Here is an 18167-nt window from a genome sequence, read left to right as displayed (position 1 = left end):
TTGTTCATTGAGATAAAGGTCTGTACATTGACACAATGTTTCTAGTAATGATATATGTGCAACCATAAAAAAGTAGAAAAGAAACGATACTCACTCTTTTTAAGTCTTACTTGTTTGATAATAAAAAAAAGTCTTGTTTGTTTCTATACTTATGAATGATTACCTGTGGTGGCTCCATGAATTATTTTTAAGATGGTCACTAAAAACTTAAATTATACAAAATTTAATAATGAAATAACTTGAATATATCGATATCACCAAAAAAAGGCAAAAATACACAAAGTGTTACCATTTTTTTTTCTACTAACAAAGAGGGGGAAAAAAAAGGATTGATAAGAGATAAAATGAGAATTGAGAATGCTGAGATAAGAGTAATAAAGTAAGAAAATTGTAATGATAATAGAGAATAGAAAGAAAAACGAATGATGTTTGCTACAACTGTGAGCTGAGTCGCTAAGAAAATAAAAATTATTGCCACTGGCATTGAAAAGCCGAGAAAAGTATAATTATCGGCACTATCAGGGAGATCTCATAACTATAATATTTTTCTTGAGAGGCCATAATTATTTTTGAAGTAATACTACATCTACAATATTTTTAAAACAAATCTTATACAACAATTTATTATTAGTGGTATAAAAAGTGATGTCAATATTGGACCCAAATTATAATTAGTAACCAATTTTCACTTATTACATAAGATTTGTTATGAAATTATTGTAAAATTTTTGTGAAGGTAGCATTATTCTTATTTTTATTGAATCGAAATTCTTATCATTCTCAAATCAGGGTGATCAATATTTTTATTAGGATGGTCAAAATAGTTTTGTTTAGTGCATATATATATATATATATATATATATATATATATATATATATATATATATATATATATATATATATACATTTTTTGGCATGTCGGGGTGGTCCTATGACCACTCTGAGATACATGTAGAACCACCCCTGACAACTACCTTATTGATTTACTTGTGAACTATGGATTTTGTCTTTTTGAACTATTATCCGATAGCAATGTTTGCTTAAGCAGTGATCAATAGCAATGCAACTATATGAATCACCTAACCGCATGTACTACCATTGTATCAATTACAAAGTACAATATAATGAGTATAGCTGTGGGTTCCAGTTAATTGGTAAAGTCTCTGATAATTGAATAAGAGATCTGGGGTTCAATCTCTGCCTACACCAAAAACCAATTAGTGTCTTAGTCTAATGACAAAGAACGCTTATCAGGAGTGGATGCTATAAGTTGAAACTCTCTAAAAAATATAATGAGTATAGCTATTAGTCCATGACACAATTATATATATATATATATATATATATATATATATATATATAGAGAGAGAGAGAGAGAGAGAGAGAGAGAGAGAGGGTTATTTTATTAACAATTATTAAAGTGATGATAAGGATATTATAAATTTTATTACATAAACCTCAAAAATTGTAGTGCCACTAATAAATATGTTAACATTTATTAATGGGACAATATCCTTTTACACTTTGTTTACAATTACAACCATTTTTTTTTTATATCCATAATTAATGTAGGGATGTCCACATTTTAACATATGAAAATAAATGTTAAAAAAGTATTAGAAATTGGATAATAATTGTTGTAATGTTGCCTTTAGTTGCTTATTGGTTAGTTAGTTACAATTTCAATCATGTTAATCACATTTAACAAATGTTGAAATTATTAATGCACATGGGAATTAATAGAACCATTAGGTTAAGGTCATGTGGGTCAATAGAATAGTTTTATGATTCTATAAAGACTTACTTGTAATCGCATTTTCATCTATTGAAGAATAACCAATTGATTGTTTCTCTAATGGTTGAATAAGAGATTTGAGATTCAATCCCAGCCTACACCAAAAATCAATTTGTATCTTGATCTGATAATAAAGAACAAAAATCACATAAGCGGATACCATAGGTTGAAATTCTATTAAAAAAATGACTGCTTAGTGTATTTCTCTCTCTCTCTCTCTCTCTTAATATTTTTCTATAGAATGTGACTACCTCTTAATTATGACAATTTCCCTACAATTCCTACCCATTACCATTAGGAACCAGTCCTAACGATAAGGGTATAAAAACATGTTATTTATATATTGTTGAAGTAGTGCACACTAATCCCATTCACTTTCACATAAACTTATGGTCATTTTTTAGTGAAATTTGTAGTATCTTTAGTTCCTTATAGTAAGAGTATAAAAACTTGTTATTTATATATTGTTGAAGTAGTGCACACTAATCAAATTCACTATCACATAAATTTATAGACCTTTTTTTTAGTGAAATTTGTAATTATTTTAGCATTTTCTAAGTTTTCAAAGCAAGTATCTCTTGGGTTACAATAGCAAGAATAACATCAAGACATTCCTACAGAGATTTCTTAGTATTCGTTTGGATCCATGTTTGCGGATCCACGTTTGCGTTTCTTTCCTTTTTTTTTTTTTTTTAGCTGCATGTTTTGACTTTTCAGCAACTTTTTCATTAAAAATGGGTCCCACGATACTATTCATACATTTAAAAATTATTTTTCTACAGTGTTTTCAGTTTTCAATTTTTAGTTTCAACAAAATAAGTTCTATCCATGTAATGCAGTAAAATTTGTAGTATTAATACTCTCCGGTCTATAATGTTGAAAAAGAGATGCTAATATAAGGTATTGTAGATAAATATATTAATAAGAATTATGTACGTAGGTTTAAAAATAAAGGATTATGTGCTAAATATGACATTTATTACATAGTAACTGTAGCATAGATGGCAACAAGCCAATAAAATTTATTACTAACTATTAAATTCAACGAACATGAGAACTACATGGCTGAAAATCTTTAATTTGGTCTAAGTTGAATTTTCAGCTCTCAAATTTAAAATTTGAAATTAAACCAAATTTTCCAACATTTATTCATTATTATTATCAAATACTAAATTCAGAAATTGGCTTTGTAAGCCAATCAACTAGCTCAGACTGCTTTGCTTTGTTCAGTATCTGACCGGAATTTAGAACTCAGCCTCCCAGTTTGCTGCAATTCCAAAAATTTTCTATACGTCATTTCAACATATGCAGGTTGATCACCTTCATTGCCAACTAACTCTGGTGCTGGCCTCATTACTGTGTCCAGTGCTGGTCCATGTGCCAGAGCTATGGACATCCGTGTAGCTTTGTTATTCACAAGTGCCCGGTGTGCAATACTCTTGTATTTGCCATTGCTCAAAATCTTGTAGGAAACATTATATTCAGAAATTTTGATTAATACAAAAAAAAAAAAATGTTCATTTAGTTAAATATATATGTATATATATGTCAAGAATACGATAAGTGAAAAACATAAAAGCCAATGATATTTAAATAAAAATTTATATAATTACACCTACAAATAAAGAAAAAAGAAAACAATCAATCATTAACCCTTATTTGTGTATTCGCTTCATTGTTACGATCACTTATCCTTTTTATAATATTTTTAAATATTTATAGGGTTAGTTCTTCATTTTGGCCATTTAGGCAATTTTGTAATTCCTCACATCAAAATTTTTTTCATATTTTTTGTTTTATGAAAAAGGTCAACCCTAATATGTAAGTTGGTACTTACCCCATTCCCAACACCAACTACCTTTTTTTTTTCTTCATTTTGGCCATTAAGGCTAGTTAACAGTTCCTTTTGGGTATTTAGACAATTGCTTTGTGTCCCAAATGGAAGAAAAGCATATAATTTTAGTTCTATGTGTTCTTAGTTCTCATTAATTTTTTTTTTTCCAGAAAGTGGTTCAAATTTGGCTAAAAGTAAAAAAATACCTCTCTCTCTCTCTCTCCCTCTCAAAAAGCAACGCTTGTTAACAAGTCACCATCAAAGCACTATTATTCTCTCTTGCCTTCAAACTTATTCACACATGTCACTGGTCACGTTTAACATAAATAAGTTTTGGGTAATTTCTAATTTCCATATAAAATTTGGCATAAGATTGATCACGTAACCCTTCAAATTTAAAGGGTTTTATTTAGTCCTTATAATTATATAAAGTGCACAATTTTGTCTCTTCATTATTTTTCTCCTTACATTACTAACAGAGTGTTGAAGCAACCCATATTTATGAGACTAAAATCAAACCAACCACATATTTAAAAGTACGCAAATTTAAGTAACAAAATTGAACCAACTTCATCATAAACGAAGAACAAAATTACTCCCCCTGCGCCCTCTCTTTTAAAGAATTCAAGGATAAAAAAATATATTGAATTGAATGGCAAATGTTTTATCACCTTAAACCTAAAATTGTATCAAACCGATCTTACTAGTTAACTTTAGCTGGCATAGTTGCTTAACAAAAAAAAAGTAATTGGGGAGATGAATAACACATGATAACAAGTAAAAACGGAGTTCAAGAAGCATGACAGACTGTACCTCCAAGTGATCAGCAACTTGAACAAAGAGTACATTGGGAGGGATGTTGACATTAAACCATTTTTCATTGTGCTTTACTTGAAGGCCAGAGACGCCATTATTTACCAAAGTGGTTAACAGACCATGGTCATAGTGAGCAGGGATGCCAATTGCTTTCTCTGGCTCTGGACAAGCTGGATAATAGTTAGCAGCGAGCAGCTGTAAACCCAACTCGAAATTGGCAGCCTTTTCTACGTAGCTCTCTTCTAACCCCAAGCTCTTTGATATAGCTTTCAGTAATATTATTATTACTTCCCGGTTTCTTTTGCTGAACTCCCTTGCAATCTCACTGTGTCAACAAAAACATAAATAATCCGTTCATTATGAATTGCATTGGCCATGACCTGCTTTTTATTATTGAAATTTTAATTGATAAATAAATTCATCATAATTAAAAGAAGGAACTAGCAATGTAAGATTTAAATTGTAGATCGAACAAATTGCATTTAACGTTGTATACAATTTCATGGGTAGAACTCACCCTTAAAAACCCTTGAAATGAGAGTGTCCAAAAACTTATATACATATATTTAAGTTTACACTTAAACAATTTGAGACACTCCAGCAAGAGGTGACAAAATTTGACACAATCCACGAACCCAACATGACTTACTATTTTGTAAATAGATCATGAATTAAGACTAAATGGGTTCAGGTCAATACGGCTGATCCGTTTACTAAAAGAGGTGGTGTTTGTGTTTAACATGTGAACCTGTTTGACTTGATCAGCTTATAAAGGTAATTTTACAAGTTTACCCTTATAAACCTAGGTATATAAGCTTACCTATTCACTTATTCTCCTCTCTTACTACCAAATCTCAGTCACGCCTCTCTCACTCTCTGTCTCTTCGTTTTTATCATCAACCTTAACTCTTTAACTCTTCTTCTCCTCAAAACTCCAACTGCTCCTCTTTCATCTCTACATATTCTACACTATTTAAAATCAAAACCCTAGTCGTCCCCATGTCTCTTAACCCCCTACTCTTTCTTCCCCTCAAATCCCTAGCCACCTCCTCTATTGGCTTTTCTCCTCAAAATTGTAGCAACCCCTTTGATCTCTCTTTTCCTTCACGAGTTCACAACTTCACTAGTTCACCTCTTTCTTCAACTCTCAACTACCGAATCCACTAGCAATGTATAAGAACAATGTCTATTTCTCATACTCATTTACAGTTTTACACACATAGTATACACACTCACCACTTTTGCAAAAAAAAAAATTGTTTCTTTTCCAAGTTGAAAATCATGAATCATTCTAGTCCAAAAAGAAAAGAGTTTGTAACTAATAGAAATTTCACTAAATATATAGGGAAATCTTCTTCTTTTTTAAAATTATTATTATTATTATTATTTTATAGCACTGATAAAAACAACGTGGTAATTAAGATGATGAAGCATAGATAGATTCATTATCTCCGGTATCTAATGTCATTGAGATACAAACTAATAGATCCTGTACATTTATTCAAAAGATATATTTATAATTCACAATGACTCTAACAATACTAGCAGTAGCAGAGACAAATTGTAGATTTTATTTTATTGTGTTTTATTTTGTTATTTTTTCTCTTAGCACTGAAAAAGAAAATAATTGTAAATTTTGTTTATTGTGCTAATCATTATCATGTTGATTGTTTACTAATAATAGTATGTTTTTTTGTTTTAAATAATTGGGTCTTGCTCTATGATTTATTTTTCAGGTTTCTTTGTTTGTAACCTCAAAATAAAATAATTGTAGATCTGTTTGTTTATTGTGTTAATCACTATCATGTCGATTGTTTAGTACTAATAGTTGATTTTAAAATAATTGGGTCTTGCACTATGATTTATTTTCAAGTTTATTTGTTTCTATCATCTTAAAATAAAGTAATTGAAGATCCTTTTGTTTATTGTATTAATCAGTATCATGTTGATTATTTAATTAGTAATAATAGTAGTTTTTTTTAATGTTGATTTTAAAATAATTGGATCTTGCTCTATGATTCCTTTTCAAGTTTTTTTTTTTTCCTTTTTTGTTTTCTGGCATCTTAAAATAAAATAATTGAAATCTGTTTGTTTTTTGTGAACATCACTATACTGTTAACTATTTAGTACTAATAGTATATTTGTTTTTGTTTTTTTTTTTTTTTTGTTGATTTCAAAATTCTTTGTCATGCTTTATAACTTCTTTTCAAGTTCATTTGTTTCTGTCATCTTAGAATTACTAATTTCTCTTTAAATTTTTCTAGATGGAAAATGATGAGATGCATTCAGCTTATTGAATCTAAGTATGAAGGTGAAGACATTGACTTCGAAGATAAACTTGATGAACTAGCTGAACTTCCTCCTCCATAGAAGGCTAAGTCTAAGAGTAAGACAAATAACAAAGACAACAAAAGGAGGAAGACTTCAAGTATTTTGCATTTCTTTCTGATGCTTCCTACAAAAGATGGAGAAAAAGCCTACTTGCAAATGCAAGAAGTGTGGAAAGGAATATATTGCTGCTGGAGCATATGGTAGTGGAAATTTAAATCGTCATTTGAATGTATGTTGAAGATATAATGAGCAAGAATATCAATAAGGATGAGCACAAGGAAGACACCTAGAACCCTCAATCTCTTCTAATCCAGTTTCTTAATTTGGATGTCTTTTAGTTTTTGATATGACACTTGGATGGTTGGACTTAAATTTTGCCATCATGGCTATTTTGATATGCCATGTAATCATTTTGGTTTTTTAATCTTAAATTGTGATGTCTTTTAGTTTTTATATGGCACTTGAATGCCATGTAATAATTTTGGTTTTTTTTTTTTTCATTATGGAACTTTGACATATTATTGAATTTGATAGTACGGATTGGAACCTTTCGGACTAGTAATTTAATTTTGAAGGAATGAAAGAATTGCTTGCTTTTGTTATTATTACTAGATTTATGATTGAAAGTTCTAATTAAATGTTTATTACTTGATTTATGGTTGTATTATAATTTTAGATATATGAGAATTGAACAGGTTATTTGGGTTAGGTATGACCAATTAATTGAACAGGTTATTTGGGTTAGTTATGACCTATTAATTGAACAGGTTATTTGTGCCTACCCTAACATGACCTGCTTATTAAACAGGTTAAAATTGTCGTGTTGAGTTACCCATTTAATAAATAGGTCGTGTTACGGTTGAGGAATCCTGACTCATTTACTAAACGGGTCTGGTTCGTGTTAACCCATATAACATAATACTCATAACTCAACCCGTTACGAACCCGATACACAAACACAAATTTTCAGCCTTAACGCTAGCCTCTAGGTCAACCAGTTGACCTGGTGGTTGGCTTTAATACCAGATATTACAAACCAATGGATAGAACTTACCTTTGAAAACTGACTTACAAAGAAAGTGTGGCCAAAAGTTTATATACAAATATTTAAAATTACACTAAAGTAATATGAAACACTAGAATTATAACATATTCTTAATAATTTAGAACTTAATTTTTTTTATTCATAATATGTGATATGATTTAGGAGGTTAAATCTGAAATGAAAAGAAACGTACCTGAACCCCGCTGGTTTGTTGGGAGTATGAAATTCAGGATGGGCGAAGCACTTGAGAAAATCTCTCCAATAGTTTGCTTTATTCATTGAAGGATTAAAACCTGTACCACACCTGATTGGATCCATGACGTGGTTTCCTTGAAACTCTTTCTTCTCCTCCTCTGGCAAGTCGAAAAATTCTTGAAACGAAGCTATCATTGCCTTCGTCAGACTCTCCGTCACATCATGATTAATCACCTAATAAGACCCTCATCAAATCTCAGTAACATGCAAAAACTATAGACGCGTAAAAAAGAAAGCTCAAAACAGATAAGATAAACTGTACCATGAAGCAGCCCCAGTCTGAGCAGGCATTGCTGAGTTGATGGATGATTTGGGACTGTTGCTCAGGAGTACCAGAAACAAGAAGAGAGATGTCGATAATGGGGACTGAATCTTCTGCATCACCGGCTATTGGTTCATCACGGAGATAAGGGGTGAAGTTGTAAAACGAAGGGATGGAGGAGGAGCCAGTTGATTCAACTAATGCTTTCACGGTTGTTATCTTTGGTGGATGAACAGGTGACGCCTTCATGGACATTGCTGAAGCCATCAATGAGGATTGAGGAGAAACGAGGAGAACACTAGAAACAGAGAGAGAGAGCTATAGCTGAGTAGCCGTGGCAATATTGTTATGTTCCTTATATGCTACAATCATGTCTATATATACTGTGGAGTAATGTTGGAACAATGAACAATTTGTGCCACGTGGGCAAGCTGTATTTCTCCCGCCTCCTACACATAAGCTAAATTTGCCCTCCAAATTCACAACTTTTCACCTAAAATCCAAAGGTAGTTTTGTAAATAAAAAAAAGTGTCTACGTTCTCACGTGATATCTAACTTCTAGAATTCTATGCCATTTTATAGTTGTACCCTCCATCGTGATATCTAACTCTTCTAGAATTCTAATTAGCCAAAAAAAAAAAATAATAATAATAATAATAAAAAAATTAAAAAGCAAAGAAAACCTCTTCTAGAATTCTATGCCACTTTATAGTTATTATTATTTTTTATACAAAAACTGTTATATATATATATATATATATCCAGTTATATACACATTATTATACACTTAATTGTTGTACCCTTTTCACCAAAAAAAAAAAAAAAAAAAATTTGTTGTACGCTCCATCGTGATATCTAACTTCTAGAATTCTATGCCACTTTATAGTTGTACCCTCCATCGTGATATCTAACTCTTCGAGAATTCTAATTAGCCAAAATAATAAAAATAAAAATAAAAATAAAAAGCAAAGAAAACCTCTACTAGAATTCTATACCACTTTATAGTTTTTTTTTTTTTTTACAAAAACTGTTATATATATATATACATATATATATATCCAGTTATATACACATTATTATACACTTAATTGTTTTTTAAACTGAAATTATAAGTTTAATACACATTTTAAAACTTGAATTGTCTTCAACTTATTATTTCAATTCAAAAAATGTTTGTAATAGTATATGTGTGTTAGAGTGTGTGTGACAAACACTACCTTTTATAAATAAATAAATAAAATTATTTTTCCTTTCTTAGCACTCATTCTCTTTCACAATCCATTCAATGTTACAAAATTCTTCTTCTTTCTTTTTCTTCTTTGTTTTCAGTTCTAGTTCAGTTTAATTTCTATTTATTTATCTTATGATTTATGAATTTATTTATTTTTACTATAGTTGTCTAATGTAGTTGAATTTAAATTATGTTTATATTATGGTTTCTTATAGTGATTTTATTAAATTTAATTTTTATGAATATTATTCATTGTAATTGTAAATATAGTCTAGTTTTGTTACATACTGATATTTAATTTCAATGAATGTTACGGATTTATAATTTTTCATAAGAATTAAAGAAACACTTGATAAAAAATGACTTTAAGATGCTCAATTGGGTGTTTAGCTTGTTAGTATTTTTAAGTGCGGATAAAAATTACATTAATAAAATAACAACAATCTTGCGTATTATATATGAATTATGACTTACTTTGGATTTAAGATTTAAAAAAAAAAAAAAAAAATCTCTCTAGGACCACCAAATATTTCTTGAAGCTCCAAGGCTCGCTAGAAAGGATACGATCCACATCTTCCTTTTTATCAAACACAAATAGTGCCCTTGAGACCCTTCCTTGCTCACAGTAAAGCCATTTTCAGTCTTCCAAAGCGGCATAAAAGTTCTTGCTACTGCCTCCATATTCATTGCATGTTTGGTGAAGAACTGAGCTGCTATAATGTACTCCTTAGAGCACCTATCTTTTTTGAAACATACATCATCCCCTTCCTTTTCAGATAGGGATAGACAGTTCCATTGCCTTGTGAGGTCCTCCATGGAGAAAGAAATCAGAAAAAGGGAAAAGAGACCAGATCAGTCTAAGGGAGAAAAAGAATAAGAGAAAAAAAACTGTTTCCCAAGCCTTTGAAAAAGAGTAAAAACCACAAGCCCTTCACGCGACTTTGTCACGCGAGGGGAGAAGAAAACCTTACAAGCACACAACATACCAATTGGTTATAGAAACAAGTCTGTTGCTAAAGATATATGTGAAGCAATAGGCCAGGTTGATCGAACAACTAGTGTCTCTGATAGAGAGGGAGGCAGTTACATTAGAGTAAGGGTCACAATGGATGTATATCAGCCACTCTTCCAAGGAAGGACTGTCACATTCGAGGAAGGTGGGAAAATATGGGTAAATTTTAGGTATGAACATTTACCTAATCTCTATTATTGGTGTGGTTGTCTTGATCATGGTGACAGGGATTGCGACATCTAGATTCAAAGTAAGGGCACCCTGAAAACGGAAGAACAACAATTTGGCTCTGGATTTGAGCCACGTAGTTAGGTCCAACAAAAAAAAGCATTGTCCGGGTATCGAGTTTCTATGAGGACAAGGCGGAGAACATGTCTACATGGCGGCGGAGGGAGATGAAATCCAGTATGGAGGTAGAGTCGATTCCAAAGTCAAAAGTAGGGTTTCAAACCAATAAGGAAACAACGGATATGGAGGCGGATTCTGCGGAGCCCTAGACTACAAAATCCCATAAGCTGACATTTGCTAATATTATTCCTATTCCAGTTGTCCAGGATCATGAAAATAAAGGAGGGGAGTTTGCTCAACAATTAAAAGAAATTGACAGGGAACTTGGGATTTACAGAGAAGGTAGCTGTTGACAAGGAAAATTCCTAGTCTTATGATGTGGAAAAATTAAGGACTGAGCTAGCACCTAATCAGAACATGATAGGGAACCCACAACATGTAGCACCAGTACTCAAGTTTCATGCACCTCCACTCCAAGACGTAACAAACTATCCCTATACTACTATGGCTACTGAAATCCATCCTAAACAAAATGGAAGCACCTGATTTGCGAGGTTATTGGAAAATCATCCATTATTGAAGATACGATTGGCTCAAAACGCCCTATGGATATGGATGTTGAGCTTAGCGAATCACCATGTAAGAAAATATTGTTTTCAACTGAAAACAAAGAAAATCACCCGATAGTGGTGGAGGCTGAGTTTTAGCCCTGCCAAGCACAATGAGTTGCATTGTTTGGAACTGCAGGGGGCTTGGGAACCAACTATCAGTTCAAGAGCTTGCGGATGTGGTGCAAGCAAAAACTCCCGCTGTTGTGTTCTTAGCCGAAACATTGGTGGATGAAGCAAGGCTAGAGTACGTGAAAAATCGGATACGTTTTGATAAAAAATTCTTTGTTTAGAGAATTAACAGTGGTGGAGGCTTAGTTATGTATTGGAAGAATGACTTGTGGGTTGATGCAATTTCCTCCTCACTAAATCATATAGATGTAATCATTAATAAAGACTTAGAGGCAGCTTGGCGTTTCACCGGATTTTATGGCGAGCCGGAAACTTACAAACGACATGAATCATGGGATCTATTGCGTAATTTATATCACCAAAACTCTCTGCCTTAGCTGTGCCCAGGGGACTTCAATGAGATTTTGAAGCAAAGTGAGAAGCTTGGGGGGCAGCAAAGACCACCAGGACAGATGCAACTCTTTCGAGATATTTTGGATGAATGTGGACTTATGGATATAGGATTCAAGGGCTCCCCTTTTACATGGAGTAAACATTATAGAAATGGAGCTTCGATATGGGAGAGGCTAGATAGAGTGGTGGTCTCATACGAATGGTTTTCAAAGTACCTGGGTACTTGGGTTCATCATGTGGACAGCACAACATCAGACCATAAAATCTTGTGGATAGAGCAGGTGGGGCTGGATTGTTCACCGAGAAAGAGGTTATTTAGATTTGAAGAAATGTGGCTTGGTGACAAGGGTTGTGGTGAAACTGTGGAAAGAGTCTGGTAAGTCAAGTACAAAGAGGAAGGAAACACAAGGGTGATCAGAAAGGTAGAAAATTGTGGGAAAGCACTAACCAAATGGAGCAGGGACTGTTTCGGCAACATCAAGAAAGAGCTAGGGAAAAAAAAAAAGAAGAGCTGGCTCAAGCAGAAAAAATGTGTCTTCAGGGTAGGGATACGGGCAGATTACTTGGACATAAAAAAGAGATCAACTCTCTAATAGATAAGGAAGAAAGGATGTGGCATTAAAGGTCACGCACTCTCTACCTTAAAGACGGAGATTGTAACACCCGATTTTTCCACTGCCGTGCAACTCAGAGAAGGCGCAAGAATCTCATAATTGGGATTAGAAATCAGTCCAATAACTGGTGCACTGAAACAGAGGAGGTCTCGGGCATATTCACAGCCTATTTTCAACAATTATTTTCATCCTCCAATCCAGAAATTGCAGCGGCAGATTTAGACTCTATATCGCGCGTAGTCACTATTGAAATGAATGAGAGTTTGACTGGCAAATTTTAGGCATGGGAAGTTGAGTTGGCTTTGAAGCAAATGGCACCACTTAAAGCGTCGAGGCTGGACGGGATGCCACCATTATTTTACCAGAATTTTTGGGAGTTGGTTAAAGGTGATGTAATCCATGATGTATTGTGTTATCTAAACTCAGGTTCCCTACCTAATTCTCTAAATCATACATTCATCACTTTGATTCCTAAAATAAAAAATCTAGAAAATTTTTCGGAGTTCAGACCGATAAGCCTATGTAACGTGCTTTACAAGATATTTTCCAAAGTTCTAGCAAATAGGTTGAAGAGAGTTCTCCCTAATATTATCTCAGAACATCAAAGTGTTTTTCTAAAGGGTCGCCTGGTTGCAGATAATATCATAGTTGCTTTCGAAACACTGCATTATATGAAAAATCACAACTCTGGAAAGTCTGGGTTCATGGCTCTTATACTTGATATGAGCAAGGCATATGACTGAGTTGAGTGGTCTTTCTTGAAGGCGGTGATGACATAAATGGGGTTTAATGATTGGTGGGTGGCTTTAGTCATGGAGTATATTACCTCAGTCACATACTCAATCCTGATTAATGGGGAACCTTTTGGAAAAATTAAACCAAGTCGGGGTATACACCAAGGAGATCCATTATCGCCTTATCTCTTTTTACTATGCTTGGAGGGCTTACATCGAATGATTCAAAAAGCAACGGAGAAAGGTGACATTCATGGTGTATCTATTTGTTGCAATGGTCCTAAAATAACTCATTTATTTTTTGCAGACGATAGCTTTCTATTTTGCAGGACCACCACTCATGATTGTTAGAAGGTGATGGAAATTCTTACATCTTATGAGAAGGTGTCAGGGCAAAAATTGAATAGAGACAAAACTGCCTTCTTTTTCATCAAATCTACCCCAATTGAAATGCAAAGACAAATAATGGAAGCTCTTGGAGTCACTGAGTTGAAGCAATATGAGGAATATTTGGGTTTGCCTGCTATGGTTGGTAGAAATAAAAGATCAAGTTTTGACCAATTGAAGCAAAGAGTTTGGAAGAGATTACAAGGGTGGGAGGGCAAGCTTTTATCACAAGCCGAAAGGGAAGTACTTATTAAATCAATTGTCCAAGCAATACCCACCTATACAATGAGTTGTTTTAAACTCCCTATCACTCTGTGCCATGAAATTGAATCTCTTATAAGAAAGTTTTGATGGGGGCAAAGGGGAGACAGGAGGAAAATACATTGGGTGAAGTGGGAGGATATATGCCAACATAAAGATCTAGGGGGGATGGGCTTCAAAGACCTTACAATGTTTAATGAGGTGATGCTTGCTAAATTCGCTTGGAGACTTCTTCATGATGACAACTCTTTGTTCTAACGAGTTTTCAAGGCTAGGTTCTTTCCTAGAGGTTCCATTCTAGAAGCAAAAGACTCTTCCTCCACTTCTTATGCTTGGAAAACTATACTAAAAGGTAGGGAAGTTATTCTCAAAGGGGCTCTTTGGAGAGTAGGTGATGAAAAGCAAATAAGAATTTGGGGGGATAATTGGCTGCCATCAAAATCTTCAGCCAAGATCACTACACCGGTTCTGTTTGGATAGGTAAATTCGAATGTGGAGGTGCTAATAAATCTGGTGACTAGAATGTGGAGGACTGAGGTGATTGACCATGTGTTTAATAAGCAGGATGCAGAGATCATTAAAAACATCCCTTTGAGCTCCACAAATCAAGCGGATGTGCTAGTTTGGCCTTTCACTCCAACATGCAATTACTTAGTAAAGTCGGAGTACCGGTTTCTATATGAGAGGTCTGCACAACCTCAAACAGTAGCCCAAGATTTGGCCTTTTGGAAGAATTTATGGGGATTGGAGGTGCCTAGCAAGATAAAAAACTTTGTTTGGAGAGCCAGTAGAGAAGCATTGCCTGTGAAATCGAACCTATGTCGTAGAAAAATCACACAAGATGGACAATGCGAGATATGTAGATCAGGGGACGAAGACTGCTCACATGCTATTTTCTTTTGTTCTAATGTGCAGGTAATGTGGAATGTAGAACCCCAATGGAAGTGGCTTTCGGAGATGAAAGGCAGCAGCGTCATGGATATTTTCAAGCGAGCTTTTGTAGAGAGGAAGGATGTAGCTTTGCTGGCGTTCACAGGCTGGGTAGTGTGGAATAGATGAAACAACATTCGTCTGAAGGAAACGAGGTGCCCGCTTGATCATATACATGCTTTGTCCAAAGATAGGAAACATGAGTTCCAACTCCTTCATCAAGTTGTAGGAACAACACAGCACAAGAATCACACTAAATGGAAGCCGTTGGACCAAGGTCTTTACAAAGTTAATTATGATGGAGCCATTTTTTCCCAGTAAGAGAAAGCTAGTATTGGCGTCGTAATCAAAAACAAAGAAGGCATGGTAATGGCATCAATGGTGCAGCAAATGCCACTCCTAATGACAGTAGCCTAGGTCGAAGCATTAGTTGCAAGGAGAGCCGTGGAATTTGCTCTAGAACTCGGTATCACCAGAGCCATCATCGTAGGAGACTCAAAAGTAATTTGCAGGGAACTCCAAGACTCTATTCCTTCTCTGGCTTTACATGGTCACCTACTCCAAGATGTCAAATGGCTATCAAATTCTTTTCAATATATTGTTTTTTCTCATGTACGTTGTCAAGGGAATAATGTCACCCATGCATTGGCAAGAAGGGCTATTAGAGAGCCAAATCTAACTGTGTGGATGGAAGATGTACCACCAGACATTTGTCATATTGTTCAGGCTGATTTAGCCACATTTGATTAATGATAATAGTAAGCATCATTCTAAAAAAAAAGATTTTTTTTTTGAAAAAAAATTAATGCACGAAGACGTGTAATATGTATGTATATAGGTATATCATGGTTTGAGTTTTTCTTGAATTACAAATCAATATGATAATTTTACTTCAGCCCCGCAAACAAAAGTAGTTGATCCTTGACTACTACCCATTGCTAGGGCTAAGCACAGACTTGACCTGACCCAAAGGGTTTTGGGCAAGTTGCATTGAAACATAGGGTTGGGTTTGAATTAACTATTGGGGTTTTTTTTTGGGTTTCAGGTCCAACCTAACTTGCCCGTTATTAAAAAAAAAAAAGATAGCATGGATCTTTTAAGCAAATCTAAAAGCTTGAATATTGAGTAATAAGTTTTTGGGTTAGAGTTAATCAAGCCGGAGGGAGAGAGATAGAGAGCTGTTAAGGAAAAAAACACAAAGTGGAACAAAGGGTCCTTATTCTTCTTCTTCTTCTTCTTCTTCTTCTTCTTCTTCTTCAATTCCTATGTTTTACTTTGCTTTGTCATGAAAGTTTGATTTTTTTTTTTTTTGAGATAAACCTAAAAGTTTGATTGAGGATGTGTTTGGATACCGCTTATTTTGCTGAAAATTTATTGCTGAAAACACTATAACAAAATAATTTTAAAATACAAAACACTGTTGTTGAAACTTGTTTACATTTTTCACTTTGTACTTGGTCCATGAACAGTACCCCTCCCAAAACGCAAAATGCGCAATTAGCAGCTCCCAAATGCACCCTGAGTAAAGCAAATGGATAACAAAAATGAGTGGGAGATGAGGTAGAATCATGGCATGTAAATTAAAGTCAAAAAATAATATTAATTAGAGAGTAATTTGATATAGAAATAAGTGAAATTTGAAAAGTCATTAATTAGTTTATTGTAGCATAAATTCCTGAATGGAAAATTAAAAAGAGAGCAATTTGGTATAAAAATAAATTAAAATAATATCTATATTTATGCTATTTCTTATCAGGTCTACTATTCTTCAAGCAATTAAAATATTAAACAATTGTTTTAAAATGAAAAGAAATTAATGTATTTAAGGATATTCTCCTATATGATATTTGTTTCAAACATAAAACATTGTAATCAGTTAAAGAGTGGTAAAAATGGTAAGAGTAAGTTAATGAGTAATATTGCTTTATGGACATATATTTATGGTTATCTATATTATTTATAAGAGGATTCTCTTCTTTGAACTAGACTTTTATGTGGTTTAGAAATACCCCTAAACCTTAGGTTTAACAGGGAAAAAACTTGAGGACAACTAGGTAAAAAAAATCTCAAACTCTACTTAAAATACCTATAAAATAGGACACTTCCTACTAATCTATGTCTTCAAAACAAACTTATCCAAAAAAGAAAAAAAATTTTTAAGGAAAATTATGACATTAGACCCAAAAAAAAAAAAAATTCATTGCATGTGCAAAAAAAAAAAAAAAAAAAGCCTTGTTTGATGGGGTTAGTAATATTTATGGGGTTCAAACTTCACTTACATCCAAAATCAATTGATGTCCTCGGCTTGATGATAAATAGCAAAAACGGAAACTGTAAGTTCAAATTCTATTGTGTTTTTAAAAAAAAAAATCAAAATTTAAGGAATAAACTAATTAAATTTAGAGTGTACATATAATATGTTAAAATGGGTTTGTTTTAAATAAATAATGGCAAGTGGTAGTAGGTTTTAATCTCCATATTTTATTTAGTTTATGGGTGATGTGTCAATTTTTCATTAAAACAAAAGAAGATTTTAGTTAAAAAAGTATTGGAGATAAGCCAAACCATTTTAAAATATAACAAAACAAAACATACCAAAAAATAATGTCCAAGTCACATTATAGATTAGAATATGTCATCCTGAAACTTTATAGTATATTATTGTAAATCAATTTTGTACCAATGATCTCAAATTTAAATGCAAACAAAAAAGAGAGTCCCACATGTGTGAGAGAGAGAGTACTCGATAAAAGAGAGAGAGAGAGAGAGAGAGAGTGAGTGTGACCCGCCACAAAAATTAACATTAGAAGATCACCATCGAAAATGACATGCTCCGCTCCGTCTAAGCAATACACGTTAAAGAGAACACCCTCGACAAACTAAACAAAACACACCTAAAAATATTAACTAGTTTCATCACACATGCGAGGCTTTTTTTTTAGTAGTCCTATTTTCAAGAAAAAAAAAACTTGTGTTTTTTATTTTATATATATAATTTTTATTTTGAGAATCTAATTTATAAATGGATAAAACAATTTGAAAATCAATAAAAGAGTGGCCTTGTTTTTTAGGCCATGTTTTAAAAAAATATTAATTATATTTTCAAACATCTAACTAATTTTTATTTCCAAATTTAAATTTGAATTGTTAAAGAAAATTTGACTTGCTCGCTTGGTCTTCAACAAACAATTCCATATTGGGTAGACAAGCTTGGTCTTCAACAAATAATTCCATATTAG

At 33.1% G+C, this 18167-nt stretch overlaps 1 protein-coding gene across 1 annotated transcript; it reads right to left on the bottom strand.

The window, feature by feature from the left end:
- Positions 1 to 2816: 2816 nt before the first annotated feature.
- On the bottom strand, positions 2817 to 8683 carry LOC142642873 (2-oxoglutarate-dependent dioxygenase 19-like). Its single transcript, XM_075817311.1, has 4 exons — positions 8339 to 8683; positions 8015 to 8250; positions 4443 to 4770; positions 2817 to 3257 (listed from the first exon to the last, which is right to left on the bottom strand). The coding sequence occupies exons 1-4, from the start codon at positions 8603 to 8605 to the stop codon at positions 3003 to 3005; spliced, it is 1086 nt and encodes a 361-aa protein (XP_075673426.1). The 5' UTR covers positions 8606 to 8683; the 3' UTR covers positions 2817 to 3002.
- Between the last annotated feature and the right edge of the window lie 9484 nt (positions 8684 to 18167).

Source organism: Castanea sativa, chromosome 7 (assembly GCF_040712315.1).
Source record: "Castanea sativa cultivar Marrone di Chiusa Pesio chromosome 7, ASM4071231v1".
Taxonomy (NCBI): domain Eukaryota; kingdom Viridiplantae; phylum Streptophyta; class Magnoliopsida; order Fagales; family Fagaceae; genus Castanea; species Castanea sativa.
Note: the sequence above shows the minus strand (reverse complement) of the source record. Positions and strands in the feature narration are given on the sequence as shown.

Excerpts from the sequence above, each read along its gene's own strand:
- LOC142642873 (XM_075817311.1), bottom strand. The coding sequence starts at position 8,605 with ATGGCTTCAGCAATGTCCATGAAGGCGTCACCTGTTCATCCACCAAAG. Across the intron at positions 8,251-8,338 it reads CAGACTGGGGCTGCTTCATG|GTGATTAATCATGATGTGAC; the intron begins GTACAGTTTATC and ends GGGTCTTATTAG. Across the intron at positions 4,771-8,014 it reads AACAAACCAGCGGGGTTCAG|TGAGATTGCAAGGGAGTTCA; the intron begins GTACGTTTCTTT and ends TTGTTGACACAG.